Source organism: Leptonotus elevatus, chromosome 12 (assembly GCF_054856555.1).
Source record: "Leptonotus elevatus isolate MCC_2025b chromosome 12, RoL_Lele_1.0, whole genome shotgun sequence".
Classification (NCBI taxonomy): Eukaryota; Metazoa; Chordata; class Actinopteri; order Syngnathiformes; family Syngnathidae; genus Leptonotus; species Leptonotus elevatus.
In genome coordinates this window covers 18,925,192-18,945,193 of record NC_141250.1, presented here as the reverse complement: position 1 = coordinate 18,945,193, position 20,002 = coordinate 18,925,192, and the positions used below count along the sequence as shown (strand labels likewise).

At 41.3% G+C, this 20,002-nt stretch overlaps 2 protein-coding genes across 11 annotated transcripts in view; both read left to right on the top strand.

Moving 5' to 3' along the window:
- Nucleotides 1-449: 449 nt before the first annotated feature.
- Nucleotides 450-3,432, top strand: LOC147164888 (small ubiquitin-related modifier 3-like). Its single transcript, XM_086091824.1, has 4 exons — nucleotides 450-648; nucleotides 1,134-1,262; nucleotides 1,348-1,419; nucleotides 2,916-3,432. The coding sequence occupies exons 1-4, from the start codon at nucleotides 628-630 to the stop codon at nucleotides 2,979-2,981; spliced, it is 288 nt and encodes a 95-aa protein (XP_085947950.1). The 5' UTR covers nucleotides 450-627; the 3' UTR covers nucleotides 2,982-3,432.
- A 3,679-nt stretch (nucleotides 3,433-7,111) lies between these two features.
- Nucleotides 7,112-20,002, top strand: part of fmnl2a (formin-like 2a) — a 50,264-nt gene continuing 37,373 nt past the window's right edge. For all 10 annotated transcript variants that reach the window (XM_086090448.1, XM_086090450.1, XM_086090449.1 and 7 more), the window contains exon 1: nucleotides 7,112-7,730. In XM_086090448.1, the coding sequence (XP_085946574.1) occupies nucleotides 7,617-7,730 (114 nt within the window). In that variant the 5' untranslated portion in view covers nucleotides 7,112-7,616. The remainder of the gene's footprint in view (nucleotides 7,731-20,002) is intronic.

The window sequence follows — 20,002 nt, the reverse complement described above, 5'->3', positions numbered from 1 at the left end:
TTTAATAATCAACCCTCTATCAAGCACAGGGGGCGGCCATTTTTTATTTTTTTTTGCTCAGGCTTGCGAATGTCACATGACCAGACACAGAAACAGTTCAGCTGATTGGTCGTTGCCCGAACTCTGAGCAATTGTGATGTCATTTTCAGTCGACAGCAGGTGGCAAAATGGCCGCCCCTGAGATGGAAGAAAACTGATTTGATTTTGCTGCTTAAATCATATTACACAAAAATATGCGAATGGTGCTGCATAAAACATTGACAAAATGTTTTAACACCCATAGTTTTCCCAATGAAAGTTTTTAACACCCATAATTTCCCCAGAGGAAGCGCCCACCTTGTGCAGCAGTACCATTGATTCATTCTATCCACACCTCGTGAACGCGCGCAGCCCCCTCACGGCCACGCGCAAATCGCCACGCGCGCTCCCGCGACTAGAAGCCCGCCCAGCGAATCGTGTCACGTGACCTCCGGTGATCGAATTACAGTTTAAATTTCGGTGCGCGCGCCTGCCGCACACGAAACGAAACGACGTCGGTCGACAGACTGCGGACGCCTCGCCGCGGCTGAATTAACAGTCGGTCTCCTCCTTCGATTCACGCGCACCTACCGCCTCACACGGGCCAGAATGTCGGACGAAAAGCCAAAGGTGAGTACACCGTCTGTTGGGAACAGCCGGGTGCTAAACTAACGGGGAAACTAATTGGTTAGCACGGGATGCTAATGCTAAGTTAGCGACGCTTCCACGGCTGCGTCCGGATGGCGCATTTGAGCGGGGAAGGGAGGGAGCAGGCGCTAAAACAAAGGTTGGCACTTTTGGACAATTTGGTCAAAATAAGCAAGCTTTGACACATTTTCTTTGCGTAACTCAGTCGTAGTGAAAGTTCTATGTGGATATTTCGCGTCCTGTTCGGCTCGGAGCGACGTCCCACTAGATAAACGCAGTAGCCCGCTCCTTTCGTTTGCGCCATTGTGGCTTTCTGCGCCAGTTCAGAACACGGGTTAGCTCGACGTGCTAACCGATGGCTAGCATGGCCGGCTGGGAAAAACAGACGCGCATTAACCCCCGCTATGTTTCTCATCTTTACCGCACGGTTGTACCTGACGACTTTTGTTGTATCTACGTGTGTGCAGGAAGGAGTGAAGACCGAAAACGACCACATTAACCTGAAAGTGGCCGGTCAAGATGGCTCGGTGGTACAGTTCAAAATCAAGAGGCACACTCCTCTCAGCAAACTCATGAAGGCATACTGTGAACGGCAGGTAACGTGCGACTCTTGATGCTGTACAGTCTGTTGACAAATTTGTATTGTGCTCACATCCTGGAGTGATTTCTGTCTATGTCCAGGGACTGTCGATTCGTCAGATAAGGTTTAGGTTTGATGGGCAGCCAATAAATGAGACGGACACACCTTCACAGGTTGGTCACACACCATAGTTATTCTCCTGATATTAATATTGCACTAATGCCATACAGTAATTTTTCTCAGTGTTGCATGCCAAAAACGGCAGTGAAAAGCACAATTGCACAAATATAGGATCCCATTGCTAAAAATGCTTTTTCATCATTTTAAGATTCAAATTGCCCTGCCATACACCCTGATTTTAAAGTCGGTGTACTTGCCATACAGTGTATCGCAGGGATAAAGTCCAGACCCACCATTCATAGGAGAAAATACATGAAAGAGAGACACACGCATCCAGCTTTTTTCCACACTGCTTGTATACTCATCAGGGTTATGGATGACCGGGAGAGGCAAGGTTATATAGCCTGAACTGATGGAGGGACATGGATCGCTAACCTTTTTGAAAGTGAGAGCTACTATTTGGTTGCAGATGTATTGCGAACAGCTACCAGTTTGATGTACACTTGTGATACAATTTGCTCAAATGGCATTTTTTTATGGAGAACTGATAATGTGAATACTGATCATGCTAATGAACAGTCAACTAGAAATCGCTGTGTTTACATTTTCAGCAATCATTTCTACATTACTAGGAAATCATTATGTCCCTTGAGTTATTTTTAGAACATGTATGTAGGCTACTCGCGGTCGTGGTTGGTGACCGGGTACCCGCATCCAACACATTGACACCTGGTTTTGAGTTTTCCGCAAATGTAAAAAAATAAATAAAAAATGGCATGTAGATGGGTGTATTATGTATATAATTTCCTTAGAATATCATGTAAGTAGGTAGTTTTGCCCCTCCCACATGCTTTAAATACATTTAAACAAAAATACACTTGGTGTTCCTCAGTCCCACTCTCTTGCTCGCAGTTTGTTTTGTCTAACCGTTATGCTAGCTTTTAGGCTAACATTATGTGACATGTCAAAGATAAGCTTATGTTACAATAATAAACCCTCAAACACACTGAGCAGCAACATACAGAAGCATACGATACTCCCAGGCATAGTCTCTGCTGTATTTCGAGAGTTTTGTTGGCGATCTTCTCTGCCTCCTCTTCTTGGACTTAATTAGGCAACATCTCTTCCAGTGGACCTCAATGCTACCTGGCATATACTGGCGCAATGTGGTATTGCACTGAAGGCGCCCAGCTCTAAACTTTTTTTTTGGGGGGGGGGGGGGTTAAAATAATGGCATATGGCACCCCAAAAAAAATGGACGTTGAATGTTTCATAAATGCAGATGGAGATTGGACACCTTTATTACTGGGTCTTCGTGTTAAGAGTAAACAAAGCTCACCTTGCAGTGTTTATTCTGTTCTTTTGCCATTATTGTGACTTGGCCAGTTTGTACTGAGCAGCCAATATGCATCATCACACTTTTTGTCATAAATGCGGGGGGGCTCCGATCATGGCATCAGGAGGAAGCCAAAGCACGTGTGGAGTTGATGTTTAGGTGCTGAAGTGTGACGAGTTGTACAACTAATGTGGTTCTGTTTGTGTCATGCAGTTGGAAATGGAGGACGAAGACACTATTGACGTGTTCCAGCAACAGACAGGAGGAGATAATTCTTAAGTGGAGAGACTCCTCTTTGGGGAGTGCCTCAACGTCCTTGTTTTTCATGTTGTAATAGTTTATTATTGTTTCCTTTCTTTCTTTTTCTTTTTTCCTTAAAAAAAAATGTTTCTTCCCCCAATTTGCTGCCAGGCTTTTCACCACAAGCAATTTTTACAGGTCTGCGAATCAGGATAATGCAAAGCGGTTTATTTAAAAGGAAAACCATATGTGTGTCTTAATGACAGAATCACATAATTTCATCACATTCTTATTTGTTGTCTGTTTGGGGGTAGCTGTATTTGCAATGATTCGAATCAATATTTGCATAGCTAGATACATATGAATGATGTAGCTTTGTATGTGACGTCTTGCTCGGGGCACATTGAGCTGAATGCTAAAAACAGTCACGTCATGTTACTGGACCAAAAGGGGAAAAAAACGCTAAATAAAGTGTTCTTTTTTTATATAATGCTTGGCTTTGTGTCAAATGCAAACTTCTGTCATTAGCACTTATAACGTTTTTCCCCAGACCCAATTAATTGGGTGGGACAAACGTAACCACTTTGGTGTTAAGTAAGATCAGCAATAGTCTAACCCCATACCATTAAGTTTTATCAGCTTCAAGCAAGTAAAAATGCAAAACACTAGTCAAGCACAGTACTGTATTTACCTTGAGAAGTTGGAGACTACAATGAAATACATATTACATACACTAGAGGTCAGCATTGTCTAACTCCTGAATAACGAGTACCTTTTAGCCTCACAGCATAATTGCCGAAATAATTTTTAACTTGCCGTCACAGCGTCACTATAAAAAAAAAAACCCAATGACAATGGGTTATTATGCTATCAAGCTAGACACACACAGGTTGGGCAAAGGGTAGGGTTACACTAGCAGGTATGCATTGTACACAGCTGATATATTTTATTACATAAATTCCTGTATGTATTTCTTTATATATTTATATATATATATATTTGATTGTTGGTTTTTGAATTAATGAAAGAAAAGATAGCTGCTGGCTTTAAGGGTCAAGTTATACCTTCCCGGCTCGCAGCTGTTTCTTTCCTTTTTCGGTGAGAATGCGATACAAACTTTTTATCAGGCCCCCGACGGGCCGTACAATTGATGGCACAACAAGAATGAACCGTCTGCTTCTCTTAATCCTCCTCCAAATCTGCAAAACCATCAAACTCTATGTAAAACACGTTTCTTGCCACTCAGCTCCCGATTCTTCCCGTAATGCAACGCGCGAAACATAAACAATGACGTCACACAGGATCCTCCGATTCTGGATGCTTTCCGGGCACTTTACTGTTGAGAAGTCAAAATTGACCCCCAGCACTTACTAAAAAGCATACTAATAAGCCAAAGAAATCATAAATTTGTGCAAACGTGCATCCTGTGACTCCATATTGTTACAACTTACTCTCTAATAAAAAGCTGAACAGCCAAATTTGAACAACGAATTTCCTGCGTCATCACATTTTGAGACCAAGATGATGCATAACAACTGATCAACAGTATCTTATTGTCACAACCGAGACTGGAGGAGTCACAGAAAGGCATAAAAGTGCACACCTTTGAAAGTCATTCATGGATCCAACATACATTTTGCCCTTCAGCTTTTGTTTACAGAGCAGCAAGTTGTGCAGAAACTCTTAAAACGCAGATAAAAAAAAAAATACTATTTAAAAGTTTAGAAACGGTATAAAATTACATTGACCTGTAAAGGTTGCAATGCATTTTAGCTTCATTCCGCAATGTTATGCCCAAGTTCAATATGCCTAACTTTTTGTGATTCTCGTGTTAGTTATGACCTACAAGCAGGATGAGACAACCATTGTTAGTCCACGATAGGAACATTTTTAAATTTAATTAAAAAATAAAAAGCATTAAACTTATCTTAACACAAATGCGTCACATTTTCTCATTATGACCGTGTTACAATTTGAACAAAAAGACACTTGTGGCTGCATTCACAGCTCATTCACTGTACCTTATGTCATGTGACGTTGTGCTGACTGCACACAGTTTGCGCATTATTCAGTGCAACAGATGGCTCATTGAAAACATGTTCAAGCATTTCAAATGAAAAAAAAAGGGCCCTCCAGTTCAATATTTGACATTCTCTCAACTGCACTTATTTGCTAATAAGATACAATGTTGAAAATATATATTCACGATGCAAGCAACACGTGCATTTTATACTATACACTATGCGTGGTGGGAATAGCAATTGATTGTAATGTATGGGCCTCATATTCGTGTTTGTATTAGTGACTGGCTATTGCGCAACATATCTTCATTTGTCTCTCAAATTATATAATCAATCGCGTAATAACATGGCAAAAGAAGAAGTGAGAATAATAAATCTTGGTGGTTCATCGATGATGGACACAACAGGAGTGAAGGGGGGAGGGACGGCGGCAAATCAAGTTAACATGCAGCACGTAGTGATCGTATGAGGTCAGTCGCATCCAGCTAACCGCACACGTGACGTGACGCACTCCAGCTGCCTGAATAGAAGCAGTGTGTGCGCTGTTGTGCGTTTGCGGACAACCACTCGCCCCACAGCTCCCAATGCTGATGTCACCCTCGCTTTGTCGTCCCCACCCTTGTCCGCACATGTATCAATGACTGTGATTGCGCTGTCGTCATAAATTGAATCTCAAGTTAAGATATAGGATAACCGGAACCCCACATGAGCGAACACGCCCTCTCGGAAATAGAGAACAGATCTCGGGCAACAACATTAACTCATTCGCTGCCGTGGACGTTTATTTTCGTCAATTTGAATCCAACCCTTAACTGCAACCAATGAATATATTCGTCAAGTACATTTTCAACGGGTAAAAAAGACAAAAATATCGATTTATGAATGACATGGTTTCCAAACAATTTGATTTATTACCAAATTTCTAGAGGAAAATTTACCTAGATTTACACATTTTTTGGGGCTCACAAACTGTTTTGGTCTGGCCACAGAAAGCTCAGAACTTGGTGCAAACAATAATTTATAGTGAAACCACTGTTATTTCATTATCACAAATTGTATTTACATGTATTTCTATATTGCACCAGTATTTATTTTTAACCACACTGATCAAAATAATGTAAATATAATGTTGTTCTGTGGTTGGAACGGATTAATCACATTTCCATTAACTTAAATTGGAAACATTACCTTAGTTAACAAACGTTTTGATATGAGAACCGCGTAAGACAAAAAATATCATTCCTAACCCGAGATTCCACTATAAATATTTTGCCATCAAATGCCCTTTTGTCTTGTTTTTGTTGCTTTAAAGTTTGAGGTGTTACAAAAGCAAAATATAAGCATCAAAGTCACTTTTCTGTTTCTTCACTTCACTTTATTTTATTTTTTATTTTTTTTAAATCAAAAGCAAGTTTTACTGTTCATAAACAAAGAATAAAAAGTCATTATTAGTTATATGTGATTCAGCCCAAATGGGCGTGCTTGGAAAAATGCTGTCTTTTCATTGGCCCGTAAAGATAGTTAAAAGTTGAAGTTTGTCCTTAACTACTTTTAACAGGCACAACACCGGGGCGTAAATTCATTAATTTTTAACTCTCTGGTGCCATTTGATTGGGTAATAAATTTTCCTCACGGGATGTGTAAAGTTTGTAGCAATATAATGTCCTTAATGTGTACTTGTCTGACTTCTCTTCCTGTTTCGGGGCACGGACGAGTCAGTCGAACGAAGTAGTCTGCGGACTTTGCCTAGCAACAAGTTTCCGGGGTCACTTACCTGAAAGATTGTGCCTCATAAAGTGTACACTTTGATGCTACGCTGTTTTTAACGGTAACGTGGGCTACGCATGCACGGTTTGTCTTTGAAAGACAAAGCAAAACGTTAAACAGGCACTTACACGTAAAGAAAGAGTATTTATGTCGTCTAAAAACGCCACAAACCCTCCCCAGGAGTGTTCCTTGTTTTCGGGGACTCAAAGTACCACAATGCAATAGAAAAAAAAAATGTCATCTCCTTGGCTACGGCTTTAGTGGAGCAACGCCCCGGAGGAAAAGAAGACCAAGTAGGAGGCTCGGCCCAGTTGAAAGGAGTCATTGTGGTGCGGGATGAGCGTGTGTGAAGCCGAAGTGACCGTGTGTGTGTAAGTTTGGACTCCCTCCTCCTCCTCTTCCTCCTCCTCCTCCTCCTCCTCCTCCATGACTATCTTCTCAGCAGAGGAGGGGATTAGTTAATGAGCACACACACACACACATAACACACGTACACACATCACCTCTTCGTCGGGGCTACTCCGCGACGTGGAAAGTAAGCGCAAAGCGTGAATCATGCCCCTCGTCACCCTCGCCGACTGGAAGCGCGATCGAAATTGGGCGAAATTCGGATAACAGCAAGAGAAGTTTCCAGGTCTCTCTTTTCGACCAGCACCACCCGCCTCTCCTCCGCATTGTGCCGCCGGGAAAATGCGTCCTCACCAGGGGCTCGCCGCGTTCCGCTGCCCCCCTCCTCACTCCTCACATGTGCTCTATATGTTGAACTGAGCACGGGCAAAGGAACAGAACTTTTTTCCCCCTTTTTTTTTTTTTTTTTTTTTAAAACACGTGTGGATACTTTTTATTTGTAGGTTGAACTAAAAGCAACTGGTCGCTCCAACTCAACATGGGGAACGCAGGGAGCATGGACCAGCACACGGATCTCAGGGGACATAACATGCCCTTAAAACTACCCATGCCGGACCCGGGGGAGCTGGAGGAAAGATTCGCTATCGTTTTGGTGAGTAAAAAAAAAAAGAAAGAAAAAGTTTTCAAACGTATGCTTGCTCTTTGTCCGTCCCGGGACAGCTGTGCGAGTATGGGTTGGACCCCTGGTAGTCATGCGTCTGATATCTTTTGTTGTTAGCACAACCTGGTGGGAGACCAACCTACTAAAGATCATAGTGTCATGTTGCTTCTGATTACTGGCTTTCCCAAAACGTTTTGAGGAGAATTAGCATATATAACCATAACATCACTTTACATTGTACAAAAACCTCATAAAAAGTAAACCAGTGAATCAAAAGCTCAATTTGGGATTCATGCCTAAAGTTCGGCAACCCCTGCTACGGGATAACATATTTCACGAGCTGGAAAACCCTCTTTGACTAAGGCAGTAAATCGCAAACATTTTTCAACAATTAAGGAAAAGCTCATATATTGGAATACAAGTGAAATATAACAGAACTGTGCTTAGTGAATTTTTCGCATACGACACTTTTAAGAATTCACAGGACTAGTAGTTACGAACTCCCAAATTCAACTCATGATTTCATAACAATAAAGCAAACCTTTTAAAACAGGCTATCTTTTCCAACTTTATGAGGTAATTTGTTAGTGGCTGGACCATCTGTCACCTTGTAATAAACACTATAGAGAACATGCGCGGTATTGATTGGGACAATCTTGTGTTGTGTTATGTTGACCTAAAACCAAAGCAGACAAGTTAGCAAATTTCAAGCAGACTGGCATAATACTATGTAATACACGAGACATGGCTGAGGAACTCTTGCTTTGTAGTTTTTAGCAAGTGTTAAAATCTGATTTGGCTGATGTAATCTTGCTCAGTTTTGATTCACGCAGGAGTTGTCATAGTGGATTTAGCACAACTTCCAATAGTTGACATTGTGTTATGCTTTAAAAAAAAAGAAAAAAAGTGGGTACGGTAGTGAATTTAGTAGGTCGTTGAATGACAAACAGAAGCCTAGGCTAACTGTTAGCTTGATCTGTTAACTACATCGTGGTCACAAGCACTTCATTTTTAGTGAATATAGTAGGTCGTAAAATAACAAATAGAAGCTAGGCTAACTGTTAGCTTGATCTGTTAGCTGTTAGCTTGATCTGTTAACTACATCGTGGTCGCAAGCACTTCATTTTTAGTGAATATAGTAGGTCGTAAAATAACAAATAGAAGCTAGGCTAACTGTTAGCTTGATCTGTTAGCTGTTAGCTTGATCTGTTAACTACATCGTGGTCGCAAACACTTCATTTTTAGCATTTTAACTGTGCTGAGCTGCTTGGGAGGCACATTGTACATCCAACAACACCAGTTAAGGATTTGTGGTTGTAAATATTAAACAGGTTGGTTTAGCATTTGTGATTGTTAGCTTGACTGTTTTCTGAGGGGGAAAAAAATCACTCTTAACACACCTCATAATGTGGGATAATGACTTATCGTAGTGTTGTAGTGAATAAAGCCTGGATTATTTTCATTTTTTGATTCAATGTTGTTAAACAAGACTTTGTTGGTAATATTTCCGGCTGCGCGTCATAGTCAAGGAGATTATTTGCTAGCCGATAAAGGCCGCAGAAGACGAAAAGTGCAGTCGAGCAGCTGTCTTGAAATTTGAGCAGTTTGAGAAATATGGGTCAAACGTGATTGTCGCCCGCACATTGTGCCCTCATAAACATTAGCGGCTTAGCAAGTAAAGGAACTTGGCTCGAGACGGCGACTTCTTACGGCTATGCGATCCTAAAAAAAAAAAATGAAAAAGTGAGACGAGGTTAAAATGTTCCTGCTCCATTCATGCGTGCTTTTGAGTTGGAGGTCGACGAGACGAGATCCTTGTGCGTTCTGTTTGGGTGGGACGGATGCTTCCTTAATGAACTGATAAGAATGACTTGACCTGACATCACATATTGCATATAAACTTTATTTTTTTATAACAGCGGTATGTCATGGTTTGGCTTCATTTTGGAAACATCCAAACAACCATGTCCACAATTATTTGTTTTTACTCATTGACATCTGGTCCACAGTATAAAAGCACTCTTAATGCACAGACATGCAGCTCTGAACGATCAATTCATATTTTTGCTCACTTTAGAAATGGCTGCTTTAAACAAAAGGTTCAGCTTTCACGTATCAGGTCCAGATGTACAGTAAATACCTGGAAATGAAGGATAAACTGCTGATCTTGAGCTCATCTTAGTCTTTAGCCACCAAATCCAGATGTTTTCTATGCAAAACCAAAAGCCTCGCTGTCCCAATACTTTTGGAGAGGAGCGCATTTCAGTCATGTGACACACACGCAGTTTTCAGCATTTACGGTACAACGCTAACGAAGATCGCTTTCAAAAACAGCACGTCGCGTTCCGCTGCCATGAACAAACGATATGTCTTCAGGACACAGCATGAGGACAAGTCCTCCCTTTCCTCCTTCCTCCTCGCTGCCAGTGCGATGCCGCCGGCGCCGCCGCCGCCGCCACTCTTGATGGCATGGAAGCCCTCCAGCATTAGAGGAATTTAACAGCCTAATCGCAGGGTTTAAGCCTTACTGTCATTTAAACTGGAAACGTGTGTGCCTTGAACTTGATTGCCTTTGTGATGACAATGCCTGCTTATCACCATGAATTGAAATCAACATGGCTGCTGATTAAGCACCACGTCACCTACTCATTAATCGGGGGTTGCAGTGACAAAACTTTGCACTGGTGACTTGTAATGATGATTAGTCATATGGAAATGAAATCAACTGTAGTGGTAACGTTTCTCCTCTAACCTCGTGATCCACAAGTATATATATATATATATATATATATATATAGGGCTGGGAATCTTTGACTGTCTTTCGATTCAATTGAAAATTATTTGATTGACAATGATTTTTCTATAGATGTGCAAGGAATCGTAACGGTCTACTCCAGTCTGACTCGCTAATGCTAATTAGCGCGCTACTCACGGCACTTTAATCACTCAAAAGAACGGCTCCACACTGCAAAAAAAAAAAAACTTTTATTTTAATAACTTGATCGTGACTTTTTCCTTCTACTCTCTAATGTGGCTACAACTTAACTGTGTATTAGACCGCGTGGAACCACACTGCCCCTAAGTGGCCAAACCGGGTACAACATGAACAGCGCATCAAATAAAAGGCACACACAGACAAAGGCAAGACAGTATAAAATAATTGAAATAAAATCGATTTTGGGACATTTAAAATCGATTCTGAATCATACTAAATGAGAATCGCGATTCTTATGAGAATCGATTTTTTTGGGGCACAGCCCTAATTTTGCATTAAAGTGGATTACAAAAGCATTCCCCCCTACTGATCAGTGTTTGTACTTCATATTCGTAAAGTGATTAAAACAAATTGGGTTTGATGTTGAACTATGTTACTAGTTCGGTCATTGTTTTCCAAAGTAAAAACAGACGTTTTTCCTGAAGGACTACAGAAATCAGTTACATTTACTTTTGATATGCTGAAATCAGAGGAATTGGACAATTTAAAATAAAACAAAATGGCTCCTAACGATTACTGGATTATTAAATTGGTGTCGATTAACTCATTCACTGCCATTAACAACTACAGACGTAAACAAATTAATGTAAACTATTTCTAATAGTTTTAACTTTTTTTTTCAATTCATTAAATTTTTTATGAAAACCTAGAATTTTTTTTACTGTACATTTATAAAAGATATACAATTTGTGATTAATTGTGAGTCAACTATTGAAGTCATGCAATTAATTACGATAACAAATTTTAATCGTCTGACGCCCCTTATATTTAATGTATATTTTTTAAATTAGGGGCATTTTTTTATTTTATTGTAATTAATCACATGACTTCACTAGTTAACTAAAGATTAATCACACATTTGATATCTGTTCTAAATTTACAATCATTTTTTTCCTAGGTTTTCATACTCTTGTTAGCAAAAGTGGACTCAGAAATAGTTCAAATGAATTTTTGACGTCTATATTCGTCAATGGCAGTGAATGAGTTAATTTGTTAATCGATTCATTTTGACACCTCTCGTTGGTAACAACACTCTTTGTGGTGTGGCAAATGTAGAAGACATTTCCCCACAATGGTTGAACATTGAAGCGTGACGTACGCTCTCAAATCGAAGAATAGGTCAAGAAAAAGTCCTTCACAATCACATGAGCGTCAAATAAGTCGCAGTTTCTCTGGGTATGACACAAGCTCCCCTTGAAATCTCCATCTCACAAATTCCCAGAGGCGTTGATCTTCTCTGCCATGATAAGAGAGACAATCACGTGTCCTTGGCCGCGCCGTGAGCTGTAATCTAAATCCAAATAGGCATTGTTTAAAGAACAGAGCGCTTGCCATATAAATCTTGCCAATCAAGGGTTAATAGTTGGTTCGTGTCTCTGAGAGGCAAGTTTTTACAAGCGTCTTGCTATCTGAAGCATGATTAGCCTCTCTCGATGTTGATCAAGTCTGTACTTTAGCCTGAGTGCATCGCGGCTGCCGCAGATGAGCGTGTGAAACGCCGCCAGTCGACCTTGGGAGCAATGGGAGCGGACGCCGGCGCCCGTGTCTTGCGTTGTTGCCGAGGTGGGGATGTTTTCAGTCGCGGTGTGTCAATGCGCCATATGGGGACTTGAGCTTCATGCGTTGTTGTCTGGCCAGATTACATTTAAGCTCATTTGCGGGAAGGCCTGCTCCACTGACAATGAGCTGTTATGGGTTCGGCGTTATCCCCAATGCTCATCAGATGAATCACTTGAGGGATTCCTCACTCGGCTCACCGTGACAACTTGCACCCTTATTTTTATTATATCCACACATTTACTGTAATTGGCATTTTAAAACGAACAATGAGAAAGCACTCTTCGCATCTTTTTGCTCACTGCTTGGGGTTTCGATGGGTGACTCATAGTTTGGACCAGAAATATTCGGACAATTACAGAGCGTAGACATTCTGCTTTAATTGAAGAGGATTCACAAAAATGGGACACTCCAAATTCCTCCCTGGCCTCCATGTTTGTGGCCCTCAATTTTGTCTTGGCCATTGAAGAGTAGGATTTTAACTCATTCACTGCCACTGACAGCTATAGACGTCAAAAGTTCATTTGAACCATTTCTATTAGTTTAACTTTTTTTCTTCTTCAATTTTTGTTAATAAGAGTATGAAAACCAGAATTTTTTAGATAAACAATATGGAGTAGATATAAAATTTGTGATTATGAGTTAACTAGTGAAGTCATGCAATTAATTACGATTGCAAATTTTAATTGCCTGATGCCCCTCATTTTTAATAATCTTTTCTAAAAAAAAAGTACATATATTTATTTTTTTAAATGTTTTAATAATCTTTTTTAATTTTTAAGAAAAAAAAAATCCCAGGAAGTGACTCATCTAGCCCTGCTTGTTTTTCCCATGTTGACTCTTCTTCATTAAAAAGCCGTACAATAGCGATTGTCTAATCGGCATCGGACGAACAGCAGCCCGAACCCGTGCAGCAATGCGAGCGAACAGTGGCATTCTTTATTTTGCTCGGAATCCAACACAGAGCCTGGCACCGGACCCAGAACCGGCAGCCATTGAGAGGCCACCCCATCGTGTGTTTGGACCCGCAGGAAGCTGGCCACCAATTAGCCATGAAATTAAATGCTTGGGGTGCGACATCGTCAGGCAGCCAGCGTTAGGATCTCTCTTGAGGTATTGGGGGGGGGGGGGGGGGTGCGAGGTGATAATGTGCCAGTTACATCCCCAGAGTGGAGCCCGAAGGCATCTTGTCTGACTGGCAGCGGCTCAGCAGATTATGTAAGAGCAGATCTCTTGGGCTGTGTGCTGGGCCTCTCTCGGTATTGTTCTTCTCAGGTCAGTGAGAGGCTCTTTGCTTCTCGCTCCACTGCTTGGGTGGCGGACTTCTGACTAAAACTGATACTGAGATTAATTCTTGAATGCCAACTTTCAGTAAGAATCATTTTGACCCGGCCGTGATCTGCTGTACTCTGGAACTCCCTCGCCCCAAAAATGGCGACGGAAGTGTCTTGCATTTAGTGGCGTAAAACTTTTTCACAAGATCCTTAATGATACTTTGGGAGGTTGTAAAAATACACAGTGAGACATTCGGAGCTGCTTTTATACAAGTTATTAACTACCATGTTGTAAAAAGTTAACCATTGTTAAACATACTATAAAAACACTAATACGAAATGTCAATGGTGAGTCACAAATATGTGCTGCTAGTCCATCGCACTAGCGTAAAAATAACCGAGGTAAAAGCTAAAAACAGCAAAAAGACTCATCCGAAACTCTCATAACACATGCAGTCAAGCTGGACATCAGTAGAATGTTGAATCCGCATTCTTAAAATGGATAGTTTAAGAAACACTGGCACCCACGTCACTCACCGGGCCAGGCCCCGCCTTTTAAAGCCATACATTCTCAAAAGTCACAGATGCTACAGTAGAACATGTGATGGTGACTAGGGCTGTGGACAAATTTAAGTTAAATAACAGCTCGAAACGATGACTCGATTATTAAAATAGTTGTCGATTAATGTGATAATCGATTGTGTCGATTAATCGATTCATTCTGGCAGCTCCAATGCAGAGTTTCCTGTGCTTAATAATGCCAACTCAAGTCAATTATCTGATTAGTTGACGGGATAATTGGTAGAACAAGTTGACAGAAAAATGCTATATTTTTCACGCTGTATTTTACAGGATTAAGGGGTTTGGATACTCAATACTACGAAAGTATTTCTTTTCTACTAATTACAGTGTAACAAAATCCTTCTTCCGTGAGCTCTTGGCTGACCACTAAAAGGAGCATATGTTGGAAAAGTCTAGCCAGGTTGTTTTGATGAGGCGTGGTGATTTAAAAAAAATTATTTATTTTTTTGCTGCATGAGGACATTAGTGTCCAAGCTGTGCATTGAAGTGCATTTATCCATGTCAATAATATGTTGACGTTTACACGTGCACATTCTAATGTCACGCTGACCAGTCGGCGGTGTGTTTTGGCGCCTCTGCCAGCTTTATCTTGTGACATTCTTTTTCTTTCTTTCTTGAAAAGCCTTGAGCTACTTGGGCTGTGTTTGTATAAACGTGTTATTGGAGAACTGCCGGATGTGTTCACTTATTTTGCTGTCATCATGAGGCCCTTTGGAACGAATTTGGATTTGTGCCGCCTATGCCAGGGAGGGGTTTTGAGGTCTTTCTGTTGACATGTTGTCTATCTGTGAGCATGGTTGTTTGACCCACTTTTTGAACAAACTTTTCCTTTCCTGCCTGTTGTTCAGTGGCGGCCCTTTTGAAGCCGCTTCAGTCACAAAAGAAAGCAGGCAGGCAGGCTGCCTGAGCAGCAGCGTGTTGCCAGAATTAACATCTGCAGCAACCGGCAGTCATTAAACAACTTAAAGGATGCTTGGAGACAACAGAACAACCAGAATAACATACAAGCTACACACTTGCTAGTAGCTAATGCTACGCAAGGCAAAATGGTGCATTCAGGGTGCTTTCACAGGCTGGTGAGGGAGGCCAACTGACTTCCATTTTGATATTTAAAAGCATTTTTGCCACAAGAAACGTATACTGGCAATGTAATCACTCTTTTGCAATGTTTAAACCATCAAACTGTTAAAAACAAATAGAGGCGTAGCATGCTAGCGTTAGCATTCTTCATGGCTACACACATGGCACACGTTACCTACTGGTCATTTTAAAACAGCGGGAGCCCAAAGTTGAAAACAACCCATTTAGAAGATGCTTGACAGACAGAATGGCCAACGAAGAGGAAAAGTGTTGACATACGTTTTTGTGCTATAGTGGTTGTAAAGGATCTGCGGGATTATATTTAGCCGTGCTGGTCAATTAGCCCTCCTCTCTTTTTTGGCCTTTTTCTATATTCACGCAGGAATGATGCAACGTTGTTCTCTTTGAAGTCACAATTATTCCGATGTCAGGATAATGGCGTTTTGAGAAATGTGTCCATGTTTTTTAATCCTATTCTTTGGGGCAAGATCATGGGTGACCAAGGTCCGCACACTTTCGCAACCTAACATCTGGCCTGACCGGACCTCCTCCGTGGTCATGTAACACTTGTTTTATTTGGACAACTCCCTGCTGCTCCAAACCAATCTCCGTAATGTTTCCGCTGTTTTGGAAAACATCCACCCTTTCTGTATCAAGGGGAACATTTGTCTCGTTGCGTCGTTTACTCCATATTGTTTGCTCGAGTAGCAAGACCATCTGTTGTCCATATTCAATATTCTATTATTTTGTTGCAAAGAGGAAGTTGGATTTGAGTCCACCCACACACAGCTGATAGGAGTGTGTGAAAGTCTTCTTAGGCCTCCGCTAGCAATGTTTTTAATGACCTCTTAACATATCCAGGTAGCGCACAGCACACGGTTGGAGTTCTTTCTTTTTGGTAATTTGCTTGACGAGCGCAGATAGAAGAGGGTGTTTCCCCGTTGTGCGCCGCTGTGGGATGGAATGCAGACGACTCTTGGGGCAATCGAAGCGGCTCCAGTCATTCTCTTTAAAATCAGGGCAGTTGAGGCTAGGGGTGTGCCAAAAAATCAATTCTCATAAGAATCGTGATTCTCATTTAGTACGATTCAGAATAGATTTTTAAAGTCCCAAAATTGATTTCATTTAAATTATTTTATACTGTCTTGCCTTTGTCTGTTGCGGTGTTCATGTTGTACCCGATTTGGCCACTTAGTGGCAGTGTGGTTCCACGCGGTCTAATACACTGTTAAATTGTAGCCACATTAGAGAAAAGAAGGAAAAAGTCACGATCGAGTTATTCCAATAAAAGTAGTTTTTTTGCTGTGTGGAGCCGTTCTTTTGAGTGATAAAAGAGCCGCGAGTAGCGCGCTAATTAGCATGAGCCAGTCAGACTGGAGTAGATCATCACAATTCCTTGCACATCTATAGATTGAAGCAAAAATCATTGTCAATCAAATCATTTTGAATCAAAAAGCGTTCTTAATCGAGAATCGGCTCTGAATCGAATCGCAGGCCCAAAAATCGGAATCGAATCGAATCGTGAGACATTCAAAGATTCCCACCCCTAGTTGAGGTCCCAGTTCACCAGTGGCATTATGGTAGTATACAGTACTGTCATCCCTACCAATACACAAAATGTGCTCATAAATCATTTCTTATCAGGATGCTAAGGAAGAAAAAAAAAATACTCCAGAATATCTTTACCTACAGACGATGAATGCAGTTTGTCATAAAATGTGTCCAAGCACACGATTATACAGCGAGTGTGGGTGGAATTTCATTGGAATGCGCTCGTGCGTTTGGTCGTAAAACATTCCAGGGAACAGCTTCACAAATACAAACAGTTCTGTCCCGATGAAGGCCGACGGGGGATGGGAGGTGTGCCTAGGTGGTGCTGGTGTGTGTGTGTGTGTGGGGAGGTTCCTGGGGATTACAAATATAATCTGAGAACAGACGGGGGGGACACCTGTGGCCCCTCGGACCTCTGAGGATTACAGCGGCGTGCTGTGATAATGAACGGAGGACCGCTTGCTTCGGGTAGCACGTGCCCCAGCCCCGCCCTGATCCTTTCACTCCACTCAGTTTAATAGCTTGCAGACATTTATATGCAGTCTTGTCACATACTGGTGAAGGATATCGAAGTTTGTGCCTTGAAATTCGCCAACCCTGCATTGAATGCTTAAAAGGACACCTAGTAATCATTTATGCGAGTGTTGGGGTGTTATTTGCAACAATTTCTTATGACTCTGCTTTTTGGTATATTGTCAGAGGGTTTCTTGTTGTGGCATGCCATATAGTGTAAGATGATGAAGTAATACTGGAAATACTTTGAACCAGCGCAGAACACAGTCATATGTTGCGAATACTTTTTTGCGACATCACTGCATAGCAAATTTTCACAGATTGTTTTCTCTGTCGCAAGATTTTGCAGTGATGGTTTTTCCACATGGAGTAATGATGCTGAAGACTCCCATCGCAATGAGTGGGAGCCAGATGGAAAGAGTGCGTAAAAAGACAGAATGTCCAAAGTTTGGGATCATTTCACACTCATAAATAGAATTTGGGCTGCTATTTTTGTAACTGCGTGTCTATGAAAAAATATATTTACCTCATTTGATGTAGCCTATCACTGCTTGGTTGAATCAAAATCGCTTTATTGAACGAACGCTAATACAATAAACAACAAGTACATCCATATGCTAGCTGCATGGCCACAACTGACACTGAGCCACTCAAAAATGCAAAAAAAACCTCATTTACTCCCAGCCATTTTCACTGAAGCAATCCCCTTTGCACCTGGCTGTTTTACTGGATTTTGACAGATTTTGCATGGCCCACAGAATATTGTGTTGCTATAAAAACATGGAACCTACAAAAAGAAAGATTAGAGTCTCTTCTTTCATCAGGAGAAAAAAGTATCCGTTTTGTAGCAATGAGCATTAAAATATAGCTAAGTTTCATCATTATTCACAAATCTATTTAGAACTGTGGGTAAATGAGCTTTTTTCAACATGGCCCTGGTTGATCTCGTTTGCGCTGCTGCCACCTGCTGGCCGTTTGTGTAATAACTACCATTTCTTCAACCGTTCTTTGCAATTGAGAGGCCTCATCAAAGTCTTCTGTATGCTCTAGCATTAAAAAAACGTATAAATATGTCTTTGGGACACCCAAACATTTAAAGTAGAACGAATGTATACGTTTTTGGGAGCAAATGAGTTCACAGCGGGTCAACAATACACTAATTCGCTGACTCCCACGTCATTCAGCAGGCCAGGCCCCCTTTTTAGCTACACACAACGTCACAGATACTACTGTAGAATGTGAGGATGATGTCCCCCGCGTGAGCAAAAACAATAACAGCACCTCATGTGCACATTTTGTATTGGTAGTATACAGGTATCTCAGAACACAAAATAGAATGTGGTCGCTACAGTCAATCTGTTATTGGGGTGGGGGGGGGCAATGATCAGTCTATTTTTAAGGGGCAGAGAATCCTTTCTGTGAATGCTATGAACTCTAGTCTGTTGGGAGCTGGTACGTTGCGGACCGTGCCTGGATTATATAGTGCAACTTTCTTGGTCTTATTTAGAAAGCAAACTACTAGGGCACTCTTGTTTTGCCAAAATTGCAAACACTTGTGATGTGCTAGTTTTGACACAAACCAATGGCAGAAGTTGAAAATGCCTCTCAAAAAACTCGCTTTACGCCGTAGTAGTATGAGAGTAAAAGATGTCTGTCGTGTGGGCTATGTTTTCATTTTAGCTCCTGCAACCAGCTGTGTTGGGAAGGTTGTGCCCCTGCGGACCTCCCGGCAGATGGTGAATGCTGGGTGGTTGGTGGGATTCAAACCAGCTGCCTATTTTTGGCCATTTTACGACTTTTTTTTAATGAGAGGATTCATGGAGGCTAATTGCTTGTGTTTGTATCTTGAATCTTCTTAAAGCCCGGGGCAAGACAAACATGAAGTGATATCAGCCGAACGTCTGCGTTGTTGTTTGACATCGGGTTGTAACGACTACCGTGTGACCTGCTTAGGGGCCCAGCTGCAGCTCCACAACAAGTAGTCATCAACAACCCTTTTTGCCCGATGGACGAAGGAGCTGAGGATCAAACTGGGGTCCAATAAACGAAAGAGCTGTGCCCATTTTGCAGCACTTTCGTGTCAGAATTCTTCTGAATATTGCAAGAATAGTGGCGCCAAAGTAGAGACAGTGAATAAATGAAGACCTGCAAGTGACGGGGACTTTCTACCATAGAAATTCGTTTCCGATGTGCACTTATTGCTAGTCGGGCGCTCCTTCCTGGGATCAGCGCAAAACATATGAAAAGGGCCTCAGTAATGCGCTCTATCGCTTTGAAAATGTATTGTAAAACATTACAATCCATTTATGTTTGTCGTCATGATTTTGGCAGGTACATTACTTGGAACAGCTGACACACACATGCCTGCTGTAAAGCGACTCGCTTTTCAGAAGTAAAAGTGTAAAACTTTATTACTAATGCCTCCGATGATGGATTATCTAGCCAGAGTTGTAACTCTCCGATGCGCTCTAGTGTAACCACTAAGGTCAAACACTCAGACACAATCAGTCTGGTTTTTATGAATATAACAAACAAACTTCTATTTTAGAGATTCACCATACTAACAAAAGTTTCATACTGATATGAATGAGGGAAGATGTATTTGTCATTTGGGACTCAATATTGAACTTAGTATACCGGTACTTAAAAAGTGCATTTGTTTTTGCCTTCCTAAAATATAGCTTGTGTAGAAAATGACAATGTTAATACTT

What these genes read in the sequence shown, in the direction of transcription:
- LOC147164888 (XM_086091824.1), top strand. Translation starts at nt 628, where the DNA reads ATGTCGGACGAAAAGCCAAAG. An exon ending in TGTCGGACGAAAAGCCAAAG is followed by an intron (nt 649 to 1,133) that starts GTGAGTACACCG and finishes ACGTGTGTGCAG; the next exon opens with GAAGGAGTGAAGACCGAAAA. An exon ending in AGGCATACTGTGAACGGCAG is followed by an intron (nt 1,263 to 1,347) that starts GTAACGTGCGAC and finishes GTCTATGTCCAG; the next exon opens with GGACTGTCGATTCGTCAGAT.